General features: G+C 41.9%; 1 protein-coding gene across 1 annotated transcript in view; it reads right to left on the reverse strand.

Moving 5' to 3' along the window:
* Window positions 1–19,548, reverse strand: part of LOC138283868 (uncharacterized) — a 136,580-nt gene that overhangs the window by 36,415 nt on the left and 80,617 nt on the right. The window contains exons 2-3 of the mRNA XM_069222048.1: window positions 3,891–4,020; window positions 3,610–3,804 (exon numbers count right to left, since the gene is read on the reverse strand). Coding sequence (XP_069078149.1) covers window positions 3,610–3,804; window positions 3,891–4,020 — 325 coding nt within the window. The remainder of the gene's footprint in view (window positions 1–3,609; window positions 3,805–3,890; window positions 4,021–19,548) is intronic.

Consider the following 19,548-nt stretch of genomic DNA (forward strand, 5'->3'; position numbering starts at 1 on the left):
CCTACCGCCATGGTTTTCGTGGTGTTCGTAACACCACCAAAACGATAGAGGTGGGCCCTATCAATGACAGGGAATTCCTTCCCTGTCACTGATAGGAGGTCCCCTCCCTCCCAACAACTCCCCAGACGCTCCCCACCCCCCTCCAGCCATGCTTCCCCTTTCCAATCCGCCACTCCCTACACACACACACACACACAGACATGCACCACGCATACACACACCCACTCACACAGGCATACACACATGCATCCATTCATTCATGCACACATCAGCACCACATTCACACTGACACACAGACACGCATTCACCTATTCATACTTACACGCATTCTCACACATGCATGTATGCACTCAAACAACACTACACATACATTTGCATTCACGCACACACTCACACACTCATGCACACATGCCCCACACACACACAACTCCCCCATCCTCCTCCCCTGTCGGAAACCCGACTTACCTGAATCCAGGGGGTTTTCCGGCAAAGGACGGGACAGGGCGCTGTTACCGCCAGCAGCGCACACCAGCAGAACACCGCCAGGCCGTATTATTTTTCATAATACGGCTGGCAGCGGTCTACCGGTGTGGTGCTGCTGGTGGTAGCAGCACCACCTTAACACCATCCGCCAGCATGGCCACAGCCGGATTTCCGCCCTTCTTGTGGCGGAAATCCAGCTGTTAGCTGCGGTGACAGTCTTTTGTTGCAGCCGTCGCTGCGGTGGTAGGCGGTACTTACCGCCATGTCATAATGCAGGCCAATGTGACTTAATGATCAGTCCTCTTTTCACTTTATTCCCTAAACTGTTAACATTCCATGTTATCAAGAGCATATCTCATCTTCCCTTTGTCCTCCCTTCACAGTTTAGCCATTGTTGGGCCACCCATTCACTCTGGTGCTGCAACGCATCTATAACTACCCTTGAATTTGAACTACCACCTCCCTACCTTACCATGCCATGATCTGTTAGTTGACCACCTCCCTAATTTACGATATGTGTGACCCCAAACTGTAAACAACTTATCAACTGGTGGCCAGCATGCAGGTGGGTCGTGGCATCTGGCCTTTATCTCAGCAGTGTGGAGCTTATCCTGGTGAAGCTCCCCAATCGCATGCTATTAGCCCAGTCCCGCCACATTTGGGTTGCACAGGATAGGGCCCTGTCCGAGGCAAGTACAGTTTTATCCTCTGGTGTAGACACAGCTCTTGATTCCCTCTGCAAGGTTTCAATTATTCATGTGTGTCTCCCCTCTTCATGCAGCCTTCTTCTCTCTGGTCATCCCAGATCTGCAGCTGTCATTGTTGTGAGTATTGGTGCTGAGTCCTCCTCTGAGTCTGTCCCTGTCCCTCGGCGTTTTGAGCCACTGCTACCCGAGTTTGTTGCTAGTATTCTCCATTGATTGTTATCCAGCATCATGTTGCTCCGTCTGTGGTTGTTCACTGTTTTCATTTGTTCCTCCTTTGCTTGTTCTTTTGTCTGGAGCAGGGTTGGTTTCCTCTTTTTCCACCACTTACCAGGTGCTGTTTTCCATTCCCCAGGTGTCTCCGCTGATGGTTGCGATTGTGACCACAGTCCCGTCTGCTCCAGCCTTGTCCATGCCTCCAAGGCCATTGCAAAGGAGTGGGTCTTTTCCTTGTGTACAACTCTCAGCTTTGCTGGGAAGATGAGCAGGTATTTCAATTCTTGTTGGCTCAGGACCCTTTTAATAGGCACAAATGTTTGTTGCTGCAGTTGGACGTTTGCGGTATAATCTGCGTAAAGATTAACCTTGCTTCCTCCCAGTTGGCAGGGCGTGTGTTTCTGTGCAGTTTGTAGAATGACGTCTCTGTCACGAAAATTCATGAGACATATGATGATAAGTCTAGGTTCAGCTCCTGGTATCGGTCGCCTGGTAGGTATTCGGTGGGCTCTTTCCACCGAGAAAATTTTTGAGGGTTGGCCTTTAAGGTTGGTCTCCACCAGCCACTTTTCCACCATCAGCTCCACACTACGTTCCTCCGTACCCTCAGCCACCCCCACCCAGCCGAACATTATGCCTATGGGTCCTGTTCTCTACATCTTCCAAATGGCCGTTGGTATTTTAATTTACCTCCCATGCATGCATATTTTGTCACCAGCTCTTTCACAGTGGGTTGTGTATCCGTGATCTGTGTTTCAACTTCACAGACATTTTGTGACAGAGTTTTGTGGTCCACTCATAGTAGTCCAACCTCTATGACCACTGTGGCAATTTGTTCTTCCAGCAATTGTTTAGTTTCCTTTATGGCCTCCATGTATCTTTACTGTGTGTGCTGCCAGGTGATCTGTGCAAAGTTTTTCCCCTGCTTCGCAGTCACTTTTACCGGAGCTGCCATATCCACCTGCGTGCTATTCTTCAGACTGCGGGTCCTGCCCATCCCTGCGAAGGGGTGCCTGGGGAGACGAAGGTAGGTTGGGGGGACCCGGTGCGTCTGTAGCCACTGTTTCCCAGAGCACATGCGGTCCCCAGCATCTGCGCAGACAGCACCAGGGAGCCAGTATTGGTCGTGGGGGGGGGGTACTTCTGTTTTCGCCCTCTGTCTTTATGTGGTCTTTACCGGTCTACGTGGTTCCAGTCATGCATGCAGGGGCAGCCTCTATGCAGATTTCAGCCCTCGAACTTCTTAGCTCAGCACCCAGTTGTTGGGGCTGGCCCATTGGGAAACTCACCACAACATTGACGCCCGCTCGTAGTCGAGCCGGCAGCAATGTTGCGGTGCATCGGGTGCGATAGCACCCGTCGTGCTTTTCACTGCCCATAATTTGTGCAGTGAAAAGCACAACGAGGCTGTCCATGGGGGCCCCTGCACTGCTCATGCCAATTGCATGGGCATTGCAGTGGCATCCATGGCACCCCAGGCACCCTGTCTCTTCCAGCCTTTGCAAAAGCCAGCGGAGAGGGGAGTCATAATCCCCAGAGCAGCACTGCTTGCAATGCTGCCCTGGTGGATTAAGACCGCTGGCACTGCCAGGCTGTCGACTGTCGGCAACCTGGCGGTGCTAGCGGTTGCACCATGGCTGCTTCGCCAGGGTCATAATGTGGAGGCGGAACTGCTAATTTGGCGGTGGTCCAACCGCCACTGCGAGTCTGGCGGTCCCAGGATCGCAGTCACATAATGAGCACCTCAGTCTCCACAGCTGGGATGGGGAATTGCCAGTTTTCTGGTACTCTACACGAAAGCATGTGCCTCACTGCATTTGGTACTAGGTAAGAGTAGAAAACGAAGTCATGAAAGTCCTCTTCCTGTTTTTGGAAATGGAACTAGAAAGAGCATCCAACTGCCTTCTGAAAGGGAAATATATTTAGCCCAATCATTGTTTTTAGAGGCAGAATAGCTGGGCACAAAGGGTTGAGCTTGCAGAATATATCTTAAAACATAGGGCAGATGGAGTACAAAAGGTAAAACGGGCAATGCACCCATAAATTCATTTGGAAAAAAATTACAAATATTATTTCATAATTGTTGTCTTCTTAACAATGGTTTCCATCATTCTTGTATCCATAAGAATCACATACATTGATAAATTAACACCCATTTCATCAACATATTAATCAATATTATTCATCTTGAGGTTTGCACATTTACCTTTTTCTATGGGATGTCCGAGTAGAAAATGCTCCTCATAGGTTTCTGACACAGTGAGGACATCAAGAACATTTTCTTTAGGTTTTGAGCTCATTTTTTCCTTAAACGATAGGTCAGTTGATGACACAATGGTAAGCGGTAAGCTGTATTGGGACAACAGATCTTCAAGGAAGAACGAAGCCTGAAGTTCGCGGTCTGTGAAAACCAGGAAGGTTCTGTAAATTGTTTCAGTACTTTCTTCTCAGGTAATACATTTGCACATGAAATTATGCTTTACATACCCTTTCTGTGTGTCGAATTTCCCACGCAGAACTGCACTGTTTTCAACTTCAATGGCAGAGAGAATATTTTCCCACTCACAGATGTGGCAATGGCTCGCTTTTGGTAATAAAGTGAATGGACCCTTAGGATCTGGGAATAGAAATGGAAACGTTGCAATATAAAATGATAACGGCTTAGAACAGATAAATCACATTCAGTTATATCACAGGACTCTAGGCTTCCAATGTCAGTTGTCACCAATGAGTGGAACGACAAAGAATGCATAAACAGAACCTCAAGGACAATTGAAATTGTGGGACTGATATAGCGCCTAAGGCCCAAGGGCATCCAATTACAAAAGTCAGTGTCCCTGAGGAAAGGCTCATCCACCACGGATACACCACATATCAAGATTAGAAGCATTAATCTTATTACAAAGTAAACCAATTCTCAGTCATGCAACCTAAATGCCTCTTAATAAAGTCTGACTGTAGGCAAACTAAACCCAATTTCAACTTGTGGAAGCAAAAGCGAAAACCAGTACCCACATTCTAAGGTACTAGATTACCATCAGCAGTTAGATCAAAGCATTGTCTTTACATTCAGTAACTTAAAGTAATCTTAAATAGGAGAGCAGTCTGTCTCACCACAGTCTGTCGCGTCTTGGTGCCAAGTGATATTTCAGAGGGCGGCAGCGTAGCAGTCATGCCCTCATGAGGAGAGGAGGGGAGGATGGTGGCACATCTGCACAACCTATGCAAAATTGAGGGTGGGGTTTTTAATAACTACAGGTCATCTTTCCATGTGGGAACTGCAATCTTGACACTTGTAGCATTAAATAATAGACAGCCATAATCCTAGGGGTGTAATAATTTGGGTGACTGAGGTGTTGGTGTCACCCCTTCAAAAATGTTGAACCAGGTCTGCTGTCTAAGGGCATAATTTAAATATTGGCAGAAAGGGTACTCCAGTACGAGTACGAGGGAGCACCCTTTCCATCAACATAACAGTCTGCTGGTCCTATTTAAGGACCATCGGAGATTGACCTGTATGTCCGCCCACCTAATTTAGATGGGCGGACATACAGATCAGTTTTCACTGCCAGGAAAGCCCTGGTGGTAAGGGGCAGTGAAAATTGAAAAACTCCCCCCTCACCATAGGGATAACTCTCATTGAGAGGGGTGCATTGGTATTTTGATTTTCAAACACAAAATCCTGCTGGAGTTTTGTTTTTAAGACTAGAAAAAAAAAATCAAAGTTTGACAGATGGCGCTGTCATGTTGACGGAACAGTCTGTCAAACTTTCAATGCATTTACAGAAACCACTGTGTCAGCAGTCCTGGAAATGCTAGATATGTCCCCTGGCCCTACAGGCATATCTAAATTTGCAAGCGAAGTGCCCTACGTGTGGCGCTCATAAAGTACTCCACCATGACAATGGTTAAAACTGCCAATATATAAATTGAGCCCTTAGTACCTTAAAACATCTGCTTCAGGTATCTGTATTTCATCTCAAAGTTTAGAATCATAGCTGATCCACTCAGGCTTTTACCACCTGCGGTTGACAAAATGACTACCACTGAGTTGTGTATCAATTAGTGTCTGTAATGTGGCACCACAATGACCAGGTTTGAACATAAGCTTTACATATACATGGTGCATTATTATGCAGTACTAAGAGAGGCAGACTTGCCACATGGGAGAGAGTGAAAGACAGCAATAGATACTGAAAGATAATATTGAGAGGCTAAAAATGAGAGTGACAGAGAGAGAAATTGGACAACAGAGGGAGACGGAGGGAGAGAGATGGAGTGAGAGAGAAACAGACATAGAGGAACAGAGTGATAGCGTGAAGAAGAGACAGAAAGGGAGACAGAGAGGACATGGTAAGCAGAATAGGGATACGATTAGAATTGCTATAATAGACCAGGATTATTAAATGCAAACTGATAGTTCTGTAAATGACGTGTATTCATTTTATCTGATAAGCCAAAGAGAGGATGTGTACGGACCGATCAAGTGGCAACAAATTCACTAACCAACAGTTTAGTGTCTGTCAAATGTTAGGCATGCCTGGTTGTGACTGATTCTGCACTAGCTGACATTTTTTGGATATTGCAAAGTATGAGTAAGTCTCACTTCATTCAGACCATTAAATGTTGTTTCCTGAAGAGACTGCTATTTTTGTCTATGGTTATTCATTTTCTTAAATTGTATTGAATGTAAACAGCTGTTCCTGTAGCTTCCTTTCCCTGTCCTTCCCCAAACCACTCAGAATCAGACCGGAGGTTGTTGTGTGGCAAGAAAGAGATAAAGGGCCAACCTTCTAAATTCTGTAGGGGTGAAAGGATGTGTCATGGCATTTTCTCTTCCTCCGACTAAGGGGTGGAGCAAGAGCCATGCAATAAATGTGTTTTTAACTTTTCCCACAGTAGGACTTTTTTGTTCCAGCAACCTCAAAAACCACTGAACAAAATCTACTACAAAGATGAAGTATTTTGACAAAATATCAGAAAAAATACTGTGATGCAAAAATATTGTGTCAGGAATATTGAGACATCTGAAATATCGTGAGTAGGAATATCAAAGCTAAAATATTGTTCTTAGCATAGTTTTTAATGTCGCTGTAAAAAATATTGATGTAGAAATATTGTTACATTCAATATCATATGTAAGTGACAATTAGTATGTGATGTTTTGTAGTGTGTTTGATTGTGATTTTATTGTTTTATTTGTGTTTTACTAAGTTAATTGATTTACTTAGCAAATTGTTAAAATTTATATTTTTAGTTGTATGAATGTTTATGATTAGTTGCTGAAAATGATTTTAGTAGCAGGATGTTGGGTATTTAGAGGATAAGGGTGAGGAGATCTTTAAAAAATACATGTATTACATTTGAATTGTAAGGTAATAATTTTAGAAATATGCAAATTAATAATTTAGAATGTTTATAAGTGTATTTTATTATGTTAACATTTTTAATATATTTTAATTTGATTTTAATTAGGATATATGATAATGGTATTATTTTAAGGAAAATAATAAATACATTTTATCTCAATTTTAAAATATTGTACAAACATTTAACAAAGTAGAATGTTTAGCAATATCTTTATGTTAAAATTAAACATTTTACATTAGTTTTAGGAAATATTTAGAATTGTATAAATAATTTATTTTTTATAAGAATTATTTTTAATTTGAGTTTTTAAAAATAATAAATACATTCATATACATATTTAAGACATTTTTGATTGTTACCTTTGTATTATGAATTTGTTTATATTTTATTAGTAAAAGGTCATGTGTGGTAATAAATATTGTCAACTAGATATTCATTTTTTATTGTAATTAAAATATTATTTTTATCATTTTAAATAAAAATATGCCCATAAAGGTTTATAGTATAGATGAGTGTGTTTTAGGTAACATTTTAGTTAATTTTATAGAAATAAATATGTGAGTAAATGAGAGTACTGACTGTGTATGTATTATTTTTATTTTGTAATATGTTATTTAAAATGTTTTATTTTCAAGTGGATATTGTACATGTTAATTCTCTGTTGTCAAACACCTTTCCCAGATTCATTTAGGTTGGAGTGGAAATAGTAAACCTCACCCCTTTAGTGTCCAGTGTCTTCCCCAAATTGGTTTAGGTTGAATAGGAATAGTAAATGTCGGCTTTTTAGTGTCTTACACCTTCCACCAAATTTGTTCAGGTTGTAGTGGGATTGGTAAATGTCACCCTTTTAATGTCCAACACCTTCCACAAATTGGTTTAGATCACAGGGGAAATAGTAAACGTCACCCCTTTAGTGCACAGCGCCTTCCACAAATTGGTTTAGGTTGGAGTGGGAATACTAAGGGTCTCATTACGAGGAGCATTATTATGAGGCTGACGGTCACAAGACTGCCGCAGCTGTGACTGCCTGACTGCCACATTACGAGCAGGCGAACCCGCCAACAGACCGCCGTCCCCGCAAGGATCCATGATTCCGATGTGGTGACTGCAGTCCTGGTTGTAATCAGCCTGGGAGGCGCTGATTGCAACCTTGTTCTCCGCCAGCCTTTTCATGGAGGTTTCCGCACCATGAAAAGGATGGCGGAGAACAAGTGCCGGGGGCCACAAAGGGACCCCTGCATTGTCCACGCCTATGGCATGGGCAGTGCAGGGTGCTCCCCTGCAGAGGACCATTGGAATGTGCACTGTCTGCTTTCCGATGAAGGAGCCGAGTGCTATCTCGTAACACTGTTCTCGCCGGTCAGACCGGCAGGAATGCTCTATCTCAAGGTTTGCACTGGTCAGTCAGGTCAGACCAGCAGAAACCTTGTAATAGGGCAGGGGGGAAGCCGTCCCCCCTGCAAGTTTGGTGGGCCCAATTTGGGACCAGGAAACTCATAAGGAGCCCGTAAATGTCACCCCTTTAGTACCCAACACTTTCCCCAAATTGATTTAGATTGGAGTGCGAATAGTAAATGTCACTCCTTTAGTGTACCACGCCTCCCCCAAATTGGTTTATGTTAAAATACGGAACACAATGGCGCAGAGTAGGCAGCAATAATGTCATTTTTTATGACGCTATTGGTGTACTTTGCAGGAGCAGAGCCAAAATGTTGGCGCTACTCCTGCAGAGTACATAGGGGCCCATTCTAATAATGGAAGCACCCTTCTAACGGCGTTACAAGTGCCATAAAAAATGGCGCAAGAAAATCTCATAGATTTCCTTGCACCTTTTTTTTGGCCTCCCTAACGGGGGAACGCCCCCTTTCCATATATTAGGCCTGGCGCAGGCATAATGGAGCGCAAAGGGTTACAGAGTGGCGCAATGCATGCATTGCACCACTCTAAATATGGCACGGGGATTTTGGCCTTGTTGAGCCACATTAACGTAAAAATATAATGACTCTAATATGATGCAAGATGGTGCTAGGGGATTATAAATATGGCCCCTGGAGCTGTTTTTTTTTTTTTGTAACAGGAAATCAGTTTTCGTTTATAATAAACCGACGGTTTTTATTTCAATTTCCTTTTTGGGGTTTCCTAGAGCAGTTCTTTTCTTAAATACTTTAGTTTTTTCTAGAATGACGTTTTTGGATTGCTTTGAGAGATTTTGATTGGATGTGTTACACTTTTGCATTTTTTGGGGGGGTCTGGATTTATTTACCTCATTTGTTGTGGATTACTATTTATTATTACATGGGGACAAAGAAAGATCTGCAACTACAGAACAAAATGTTTTATTTCTCTTATTTATTTTGGTTGGGGAATATGAAATATTGTTTTTGTTACATTTTTGTGCTTGTTATGTGGTATTGTTTGGATTATGTGTTGCAATTATTTTATCTGATGAACTGAGTTTGCTTTTAAGTATTTTGGTTGGTGTTGGTTACATTTTTCGAAATTATATATATATCTATATCTATAGTCACTGAAAAATTCAAAGGTTTCAAGGAAGTTATAGTTAGGAAATATAATGAAAAAAACTTAATAATTTCACTTAAAAACCAAAAGGTTACAGGGATGCTATATTTAGGTTCTGAATTCACTCGCACGAAATCATAGAAATTCAGCATTTATAGAGTTATTTCGAATAACTATAATTCATGCGCTAAAGTAACTATAACTTGCGCCACCACCATGCACAGTTTTTTCTTTTATAACTTAACTTCTAATGGTTCATTGATATTTTTATTGACGTTATAAAAGTTGTCATGAGTGCTTTAAAATCTGGCATAATTACTAGTGCATGGAGAGGGCACGAGTTATAGTTACCTTAGTGCATGAGCTATAGTTACTTGAAATCCCTTATAAACATCCAGCCCCACACCACGCATGGGGAAGTCTGTCCAAGGTGGGCGTTAGCCGCAGGGCCTAGCCTGATGCCAGATCCTGCGGCTCATACCCATAACTACTCAACCCCACGCTGACCATGGACAATAGCAGTAGGAGTTGGCCACAGGGCCTGTCTCTGGTTGTGAGAATAGGTGTGAGAGTGGCTGTGAGGGTGTCTGTCTGGGTGGGAAAGTGGGTGTGAGAGGATCTTTGTGGGTGTTATAGTGGGTGCAAGAGTGTCTGTTTGCACTCCAATAGATGAAAGATGCATTTACCTCAACAAAGATTTCAGATAATTTTTCAACATGGAATCACGGAGTAAACACACTTGCTTTGCCTTCGTCAAGCCCAGGTTTTAGGATCATTTGTCCTTTCCAGAAGTGGAGCTTCACCTGGGGCACCTGCTACATTTATATTTGTAAGTGCTTTGTGATGAGATTTCATTTCATTGTGGCCACAACAGAAGCTCACCTGCTCCTTTATCCAACAACAGTCCACAGTTTGCACAAAATGTCTACCCAGCTGGAGCACTTTCTACTGGTTAGTTAGAAAGTGCTACCTCATTGGGTAAATGTGCAGTTTGGTCGAGTGGGGAGCCATGAGGCTCCCCTCACTTGGCCGATCTTCACCTCGTAGACCCCATCCCCTGGGGCCTGGCCTTCAATAATTGGAGGAGCGGGGCTGTGTGGCCCCCCCGGGCCGTTATCGGCCCCAGGGAACTGGGATCCCAGCCAGCTCCCCGCATCCTGTGGGAGTCGGCATTGCTGTCACAGACAGAAAGCTACTAAACATGCAGCTCCCTCTCTGTGAGAGCAATTGCTTCCTCTGTTTCCATGCCCGCATCTCTGCAGGCAGAGAAACAGAGGAAACCTCCACTGTTTGACAGCTCTTGCTTGCTGGAATCAGAGTGTTTGCTGTGACTTCGCGGGAGCTGTCAAATCTCCCGCCAAGTCAGAGCAAACTGCTATGTCCCGTTGGTGGGCACCCCAGGACATAGCAGGAGTTGGCCCAGGGGGGTGGCGGTCCCATGGACCATTGTTGGCTCCACCAGTTAGCCCCGGGTTGGCACGACAGACCCTCATTATGTTTTTTTTTTCAGCCCCAGGAAAGTGGTGGTCCTCAGGGATCAGCGGGGTCCTGCGGACCCCCTCTCCCAGCATAATTAACCAATTTTGCTCCGGGGAGGTGGTGGTCCCCAGGGTATGGGGGCTACTGCGGATCCTCCCTAGTATAATTTACCAATCCTGCCCCAGGGGAGTGGTGCTCCCTGGGGCTCAGGGGTCCTGTGGACCACCATATTATAATTAATCAATTTTGCCCCGGGGAGGTGGTGTTCCATGGGGCTCAGGGGCCATGTGCTCCCTGCATAATCTTAATTTAAGCCCTGGGGAAGTGGCAGTCCCCGGGCAGAAATAAGCACTCGGAGGGGGCCCTGTGATCCCCCTCCTTTTTTTGACATGCCCCCAGGGTCAGGTCCACCCGATGATCTCTTGAAACAAGTTCAAGACCACGCCTGTTTTTAAAAATTACTTTTACAGTGGATTCACGTCCCCATTGCGTACTTGCTACAAAACGTTTTTTTTAAAAGTACTTTTTTGCCCTGGAGGGGTCCCTCTGGGACCCCAGCACCAGGGCTAAGGGGTCAGGGTTTCCCTACCCTGGCCCCATTTCTTATTTTTTCCTTTTTTTTCTGGGACTCAGCTGAAGCCAAATCCCAAGATGGCTGCCAACACTTCTGTGTTGAAGTGCTGGCAGCCAATGAGATCTTAGCACAAGATCATGGAGCCTTCACGTCCCTAAATATGCAAATTTGCTTTTTCTTTAATATTTCAAAAACTACTGAATGGATTTACAGCAAATAACAAAAAGGTCACTTTCTGGACCAAGTGCTAGCTTTCTGCCAAATTTGGTGTAAATCAGTCGAGTGGTTCAGCCTCTATTCCTGTTCAAAAGCCTTATGGAAATTAACATGGAGAAAACACTTTTTGGGACCTTCCCCCCATCTTTTATTTCGGACTTATGCTTGACTGATCACCCGAAGCAATCTAGACCGCAGCAGACGTGAGCGCTGTATTTTTTGGGAAAAGTTTGTGAAGATTCGTCAACCAGCACTAAAGGGATAGGCAAGTAAAAAATGCTTCTTCTATAGAAATTAGCCACTAGGTAATCTATCTATCTATCTATCTATCTATCTATCTATCTATCTATCTATCTATCTATCTATCTATCTATCTATCTATCTATTTATCTCTCTTTCAGTATATCTATCTATTATATCAATCTTTATGAACATTGTGATTGTGATTTTAAATAACTCTTTGTCTGGTGTAATAAAGTTATACATTTTTTTTAAAAAGGATTTGTTATGTTAGTTTAGAGTTTGTTACAGTTTTTTTTAGGACTTTGGTAGGTGTACGTTTATTTGATAGTATGCTTTTGGCTATCATTTCTAAATAATGTACTCCTTTGTTATTTATGAATAGTTTGACTTTAAATTGTAGCATGTCGTACATTATTTTAGTTTGTTTGCTAAGTGTAGGGCCAATTTGCCTAACATATTGTTCTATTTGTAGTTCTTAGGAGCTTTGCTCTTTTTGTAATGCTTCTGTAAATTTGTATAGTGTAGGTTGGGTTCTGCCTAGTGTGGATTGGAAGGCACTGTGCCATCTTTTCACTGAGTTGTTTGTTTTAGCTTCCTGTGCCAAGGTGCTGTCATGGGCATTCCACCAAGCTGTTTGGTATTTGAGTTGGCGTCTGTGCCAGGAGTGATGTAGTCTGTCAACCCAAGTGTCTTTGAAATAGCCCAGTAGGAACTCAGTCTGTCTTCATTTTGTTGGTAGAAAGGACTTTCTATTACTAAATTGCAGTGATTGGCTACCTCTGTAACAGGGCCATAGGCTAGTGCTATCATGTATTTTATTTCAAGGGCAAATTGGCTATTTGTGGCATATTCGACAATTAATGAAGATTTTTAGAGGTGTCTCTATGTACTTTGAATGACATGATAGTAACAGCCTTGTATGGCTGTGTGGGGTATATTTTTAGGATGGCCTGCTCAAAGTCTATGATTATTTTGGGGGGGAGTAGTCATTTGTTTCGTGTCTTGTATGGTTTAAGAATTCATAGTAAGAGCTGCTTTGTTTATTTGGTAGAAGGGCATATATTAAAGGGATATTTGTGTTTTGATATTAACCATGTATGGTGTATTTCTGAGTGAATGGTTTGGGACACATTTTGAAGGTCCCACCAATCATCCTGGATTGACATTGGCTAAGTTTCATTAAGTTGTTTGCTGTACAGATTATGATTTGTTTCTAAATATTTATATTGTCATGTATAAGGAAAGGTTCCTCATTATGTGTAATTGTTAAATGTTCAGGAATGTGTCTTGGTATCTTCTAGGAGCAGGTGGGGTATTGCTGGTGGCTTTTTTAGTGCAATTAAATGTACAGATGTCCTGTTATGTGTTCGTGGACTCTAAGTAGTGTATCCTTCAAGGATTTTGCCTGTGGGTTCCTGGGAGCTATTGCTTGTCTTTCTAATATCCTGAAATAGTTCTCTTACTTCTATTTTGGTCAGATTGGGTTGGGTAGTTGTGCTTTCTTACAATCATATTTTGTACTTGACCTCCCACAGCATGTATTAGAGTAATATTTAGTACATTTCCAGTTTATATTTACTGATGATGCACTTTCTTTGCTGTAGATGTCGCCCATATGATTTAGTAACTGTTTTTCTTTCTGTTAAGTGATACATTTGGCAGCCTCTGTCATATCCATATAGTGCATGTATATATATATATATATATATATATATATATATATATATATACTATATTTTAACGTTTGCACATTTGAAATGAACATGTTAAACAATGCAACTTTATTATGAATGTTTTGTTACAATTTTCACTTTTCTGTTGGGGGTGTTTTAATGTGGAGCAGGTGTTTTCTTTTCTGTTGAATGAGAAAAAACGTCAGTTTATTTTAAACGGTACTTGGTTGGTAGTTTGCAGAGGCTGAGGTCATTAGGTTTACTTCTCATTATTTGGGTGAGTTTAAAATTTGTTATTTATGTATACTATTTTCCTATATGTTTTGCTGGTTTATGATTGTGTTATTTTCTGGCAGTTTATTGGTTTTCAAGCTGCAGATCTTTTCTTTTGGGAAGTCTATGTAAAAAGATGAAAGTTGGAGAGTGTGTTAATATGTATTGCTATTTTACATTTTCAAGTTTAATAACAGTTAAATTTTTGTTTAAATATAAGTATTCCTCCATTGGTTATGTGGTTGTTGAGATGTATATATTTCTTCCTTAATGGTTTTTTGAGAGAATCCGGCAGAGTTTCCTTGTCTTGCAGCTGTTGTTGTTTAAAATGAGTGTGTTTTTTATACTGTTGATTTAATTGTTCTTTGATTTTACTGGTTAAAGTTGTTTACAGTATAATGGGAGCAACTGTTCAGCTCTTACTGCAAATGTGTATTCCAGAGTCAGACTAAACAATGGTAAAAGATATATATATATATATATATACCAAATAACAAAAAGCATGGTTTCTGGACCAAGAGCTACCATTCTGCCAAGTTTGGTGTATTTCTGTCCAGCGGTTCGGGCTGTAGTCGTGTTCAAAATCCCAATGGGAATTAACAAGGGAAATGCAATTTTTTGCCCCCCCCCCCCACCTTTTTCTTGACCCCCGCTTGATGGATCAGCCCAAAACTTTCCTTGTAGAACAAGACCCTAGAGGACTCTTATTTGACAAATTTCATGAAGATTCGTCAAACAGTGCCAAAGATATAGCCGAGTCCAAAAACGCTTTTCCCGTGTAAACTAGGCCCTAACTATAACTACCTACTGTTGACTGCCAGTAGTAATAAGATACCTACTAGATACTACCTATATATCTTATTACCTACTGTCAGTCCCCACTAGGTAGTTATAGTTAGGACCTAGTTTACATAAAAAAGTGTTTTTTGTTTTGCCACTAACTCTGGCGCCGTTTGAATCCTCACGAAATTTTAAAAACTAATCACTAATCACCAATCACTTTAGCTGCTGTCTTGAAAGTTTTGGTGTGATTCTTCAAGCAGGGGCCGATAACATAGGGGGTGGTCCCAAAATGCTTTTTCCCCATGCAATTTCCATATAGATTTTTAGACACGACCACAGCCCGAACTGCTGGACTGAATTACACCAAATTTGGCAGAAAGCTAGCTCTTGGTCCAGAAAGCATGCTTTGTGTGCTTTTTGTAGTTTTGTAGTTATTAAAGAAAAAAGAGATTTGTATATCTGGGTGGAGCCTAAGGACAGATCTCACGGTGAGCTCTGATTGGCTACCAGCACTTCAATCAGGAAGTACTGGCAGCCATCTTGGAACTCGAACTCAGCCGAGTCCCAGGAAAAGAACATAAAAAAAAAGACAAGGGGCAGGGTAGAGATTCCCTGACCCCTCTAGGCATGGTGGTGTGGTCCCAGAGGGAGTCTGCTAGGGGACAAAAATGTATTTTTTTTTTAAAAAAATTGCCACCATTTTTTTTTTTTAGCAAAACGTTTATAAAAAAGGCCCAGCTCTCCTTGAGGCACTGCTTTGTTCTTGCTCCTGTCCTCTGTCCTCTTTTTGCTTTTTCTGCTGCTTCTCAAGTGCCTTCACCTTGCTTTTCCCTCATTCTCAATGCTTTCACCTTGATTTTTCACCTGTTTTTTTGTGTGCCCTCTCTTTGTTTTTCAGTCCTTTTCACTGCTTTCTCCTTGCTTTTCCCCCGTATTTTGTGTGCACACTCCTTGCTATCTTGTTTTCACTACTTTCTCCTTTCAATTTTCCTCCTTTTTTTGTGTGCCTTCTGCTTGCTTTTCCCTCATTCTCACTGCTTTCACCTTGCTTTTTACCCGTATTTTATGTGCCTTCTTCTTGCTTTTCCCTCATTCTCACTGCTTTCTCCTAGCTTTTTCACATGTTATTTTGTGTGCCCTCTACTTGCTTTCCATCCATTTTCACTGTTTTTCTTTGCTTTTTCCACTGCATTTTGTGTGCCCTCCCCTTGACCTTTACATGTTTTCACTGCTTTCTCCTTGCTCTTTCCCCACATTTTGTGTTCTCGCTCCTTGCTTTTCCCTCATTTTCACTGCTTTCTCCTTGCTTTTCCCCCCGTTTTTTATGTACCTTCTCCTTGCTTTTCCTTCGTTTTCACTGCTTTATCCTTGCTTTTTCCCTCAGTTTTTGTGTGCCTTCTCCTTGCCTTGCATTTCCCATTGTTCTCCGTGCTTTCACCTTGCCTTTTCCCCTGTATTTTGTGCACCTGTGCTTTTTTTACCTCATTTTTAGTGCTTTCTTATTGCTTTAAAGTAAATATGACTAGTGCCCCAATGGAACTATAACTTGTGCTCTCGCCATGCACTGCTAATTATCCCACATTTTACATCAGTAATTGCATCTTCCAATACATCATTGATAATATCATTGCAACATTTGCAGTAAAATTATTGATCTGAAAACTGTGCATGGCGGTGGGGCGAGCTATAGTTCATTTGGGGCACGGGTTATAGTTACTTTAAATAACTCTAACAGTTGAATTTCTATGGTTTTGTGTGTGTAAATTCTGATCCCTACTAAAACGTCCCGGTAACTCTTGTTTTTTTGGTGAATTTCCAAGGTGTTTCAAATGCTAGTTCCTAACTATAACATCCCTTTAACCTTTGTTTTTTTCAGTGAATATAAACATAGATATGTATATTTACAAACATCAAAGTGCAAACTAAAATATTGTAATTCAAGCATCTGAAAATTATGTTTCAAATCGAATAACAAAGGACCGATTGTTATTTATTATGAATAATTGAATAGGTACTAATCTTTAATACATCACTTGTTGTCTGTAACATCCAGGTGTCTAACTTTCAAAACACATTTTGAGGATCTTGTGGCGTGTACATCCCATGCAATAGGCAAACTGATCTGAGTAGTCTACCTTTTTTGTGTCCCTAGACCAAGGGCCTTATTATGAGTTTGGTGGTCCACGGACTGCCAAACTCACAGTAGCAGTCAGAACACCACACGCGGTCGGACCGACAGGATCAGAGATCGCGAACAGTAGGCGGCAGTCGAAGTCGTAATCATGACTTCACTTTCTGCCAGCCTTTTAATAGCGGGGTCCCGCTGTGAAAAGGCTGGCAGAAAGCCAGTGCTGGGAGCCCCCCTGTTAGCACCCCCGGAATGCCCACTGTCTGCCATTGCAGACAGTGCACATTCCGAGGGTGCTTGTGCGCGATCGCATCCCTTAGGGAGCTGAGGCCAATGCCACCGCACTGTTTCCACCACGCTGTCCGGCAGAATTTAGCTTGGTGGAAACATTGTAATACGATGGTGGTGAGGCCACCGGCTTGATTGCCGCCTCACCACCCTGGTATTGGAGTTCCGGCGGTTCAACCGCTGAACTCGTAATCGGGCCCTAAGTATATATTATCAACGTATGCACAGCAAAACCATTGCTCACAGGAGCACGCAGGTTCTGTAGTCTGAAAATAACTTTGTGCCATTTCTCAGTTTCAATGGCTATCTAAAGCACACTTCAAGAAAATCCTGCTGATAAAAAAGTCAGAAAGGTATAAGAATTCTCCAGTTAAAGACCAGTTTTGAGTCTTGCACTAACCCAGAGAATCTTTTTTTCAGCCCCCATTTCGACTTTATATGTTTCCAGTGAACCTATTTGAATAGTTGTTTTGAGAGTGTCATTTGAAGCAGTGATTCTGTGGTCTGGGGACCCCCAGGGTCAGTGATGCCTGCTCAAGAGATACTCAATCGCTTAGAAAATAAAATAATGAGAGATTAATAAAGTTTATATAATTAAAAATGGAAAACTGAAAATTGTAAAATCTTCTGTAAAAAGGAATTTGAAATTGAAGGCTAAAAATGTAGTTGTTATCCTTAGATTAATTAATGGGAGCAGTGGAAGTGCATCAACCAGGATACAGTATAGAAGATGGGTGGCTTCAGTTGAATTTATAAAATCTCCAACCTAGCCATTAAAATTTTGATTTGATATTTTTTTATATTTTTTTGTGAAGTAAAAATTTTCATCACCAAAAATTGCTTCAGGTGCCCCCTAAAGTCTCCGCCTTACAGTAATGACTTGGTGGAGGTCTCCGGATTCCACCCTGTAAAATTAAAAATACCCCGACCCCCATGCCCCCGCCCATAAAACTAAAAATGCCCGACCCCCCCTCCCCTGCCCCAAACCTAAACCACCCCGACCCTCCACCCCTTAAAACTAAAAATACCCCGACCCCCCCACCCCGCCCCTAAAACAAAAAATGCCCCGACCCCCATCCCCCACCCCTAAACCACCCGACCCCCCACCCCCTAAAACAAAAAATACCCCAACCCACCCTCCCCGCCCCTAAACCTAAACCACCCTGGCCCCCCACCCTCTAAAACTAAAAATACCCAAACCCCTCCCGCCCCTGCCCCTAAAACAGCCCCAGTCCCACCCCACTTACCTGATCACGTCATCCTCCTCAGCCGACTCCCTTCTTCTGTGCCTTTACCACGCATGTGCATGGTTAAGCACATTCGTGATTAAGGCACTGAACAAAGAAGTTGCGGTTAACAAAAGCGTTGTTCCGCTTTCGTTGTCCACAGCTTTGTTGTTCATGGTTAAGGCTGCTTCCCCTATTATCCATTTTCTGCTAATTAAGGCCTGCCTAAGTATTAAATTATGCTTTAAACGATCTGTCTTGCCCACGGACCAAACAATACAAAGAGGTGAAATGGAGAATGCTCACTGACCCAAAAGGTCAATGAGGCCCCCATCAATTTGGCACTGGCTTGAATCGTGAGCCACTATTCTAATCATCTAATTAAGAGAATAAGTCTTAAATATGGTAACAGATGTAAAAGGCACTGCCAATATGTTATATGTTTTAAGTGATTTCCCCTGCCATTCAGATCTGGAAATCTTAGTGTCCCTTGGTATTAAAGCCTTCTAGATGAGTATCCCTAAAGAAAACACCTGAGGCACAGTAGAAGAGAGTCTACGTCATTCTGAGTAAGTCTATGATCTATGAATCATGCTTGTGACAAAATGTGTTGAAATAGCTCTCTCAAAAAAACTATTTCAAATGTGATGGTAAGCTCTATTGACTAGTGAGTAGCATTTAAGGGCCACTTTATCAGACAGTCTGACCGATCTTTATATTGGATGCTATTCTGATAGTATGTACTAGTTTTTTTAAGTCTTTAGGAATACTTTGTGCAGAAACACTGCCTCAAACACAGGGCATCACTGCCCTAAATGCATCATGGTTTGATGAATTATTTTTATTATTTTTATAAGAAGTAAATGATATATCAAATAATCGACCGTTCAGCAATATTATGGAGTCAAATGCATTTGGCAGCTGATAATAAACACATCACGGCCGATTATCAGTGCAACGTCTGGATTTCGATTGTTAACCACATAGCATCTGTTTTATACAGGACAAAAAACAGCATGAAATTATAGGACTCGCGAGTCACATGACTGTGCACTAAAGTGGTGTTATCATCTATGGTTGTGGTCTTGGATCTGAAGGGACCCTCCTTGGCGGCATGGTAATAAGTGTGATAGCAGAATAGTTAAGGAGGAATTATTTTCTATTTGGGGTGCAAGTCACTGGCCTTTCACTGTAACCTTCAGGTTGGCCACTTTAAGCGATGACATATTCTACATTCAGGCAATCCTTCTGCTGAAAATGTTTTTGTTGACAACGGTGGATTGACTATATTTTTATGATCTGGTATTGTCAGGGTTTTAAGTTACTTTATTTCTTGGACTGAATCAAAAAGCAAAACCCATAGTTAAAATTC

Source organism: Pleurodeles waltl, chromosome 3_1 (genome assembly GCF_031143425.1).
Source record: "Pleurodeles waltl isolate 20211129_DDA chromosome 3_1, aPleWal1.hap1.20221129, whole genome shotgun sequence".
Taxonomy (NCBI): Eukaryota; Metazoa; Chordata; class Amphibia; order Caudata; family Salamandridae; genus Pleurodeles; species Pleurodeles waltl.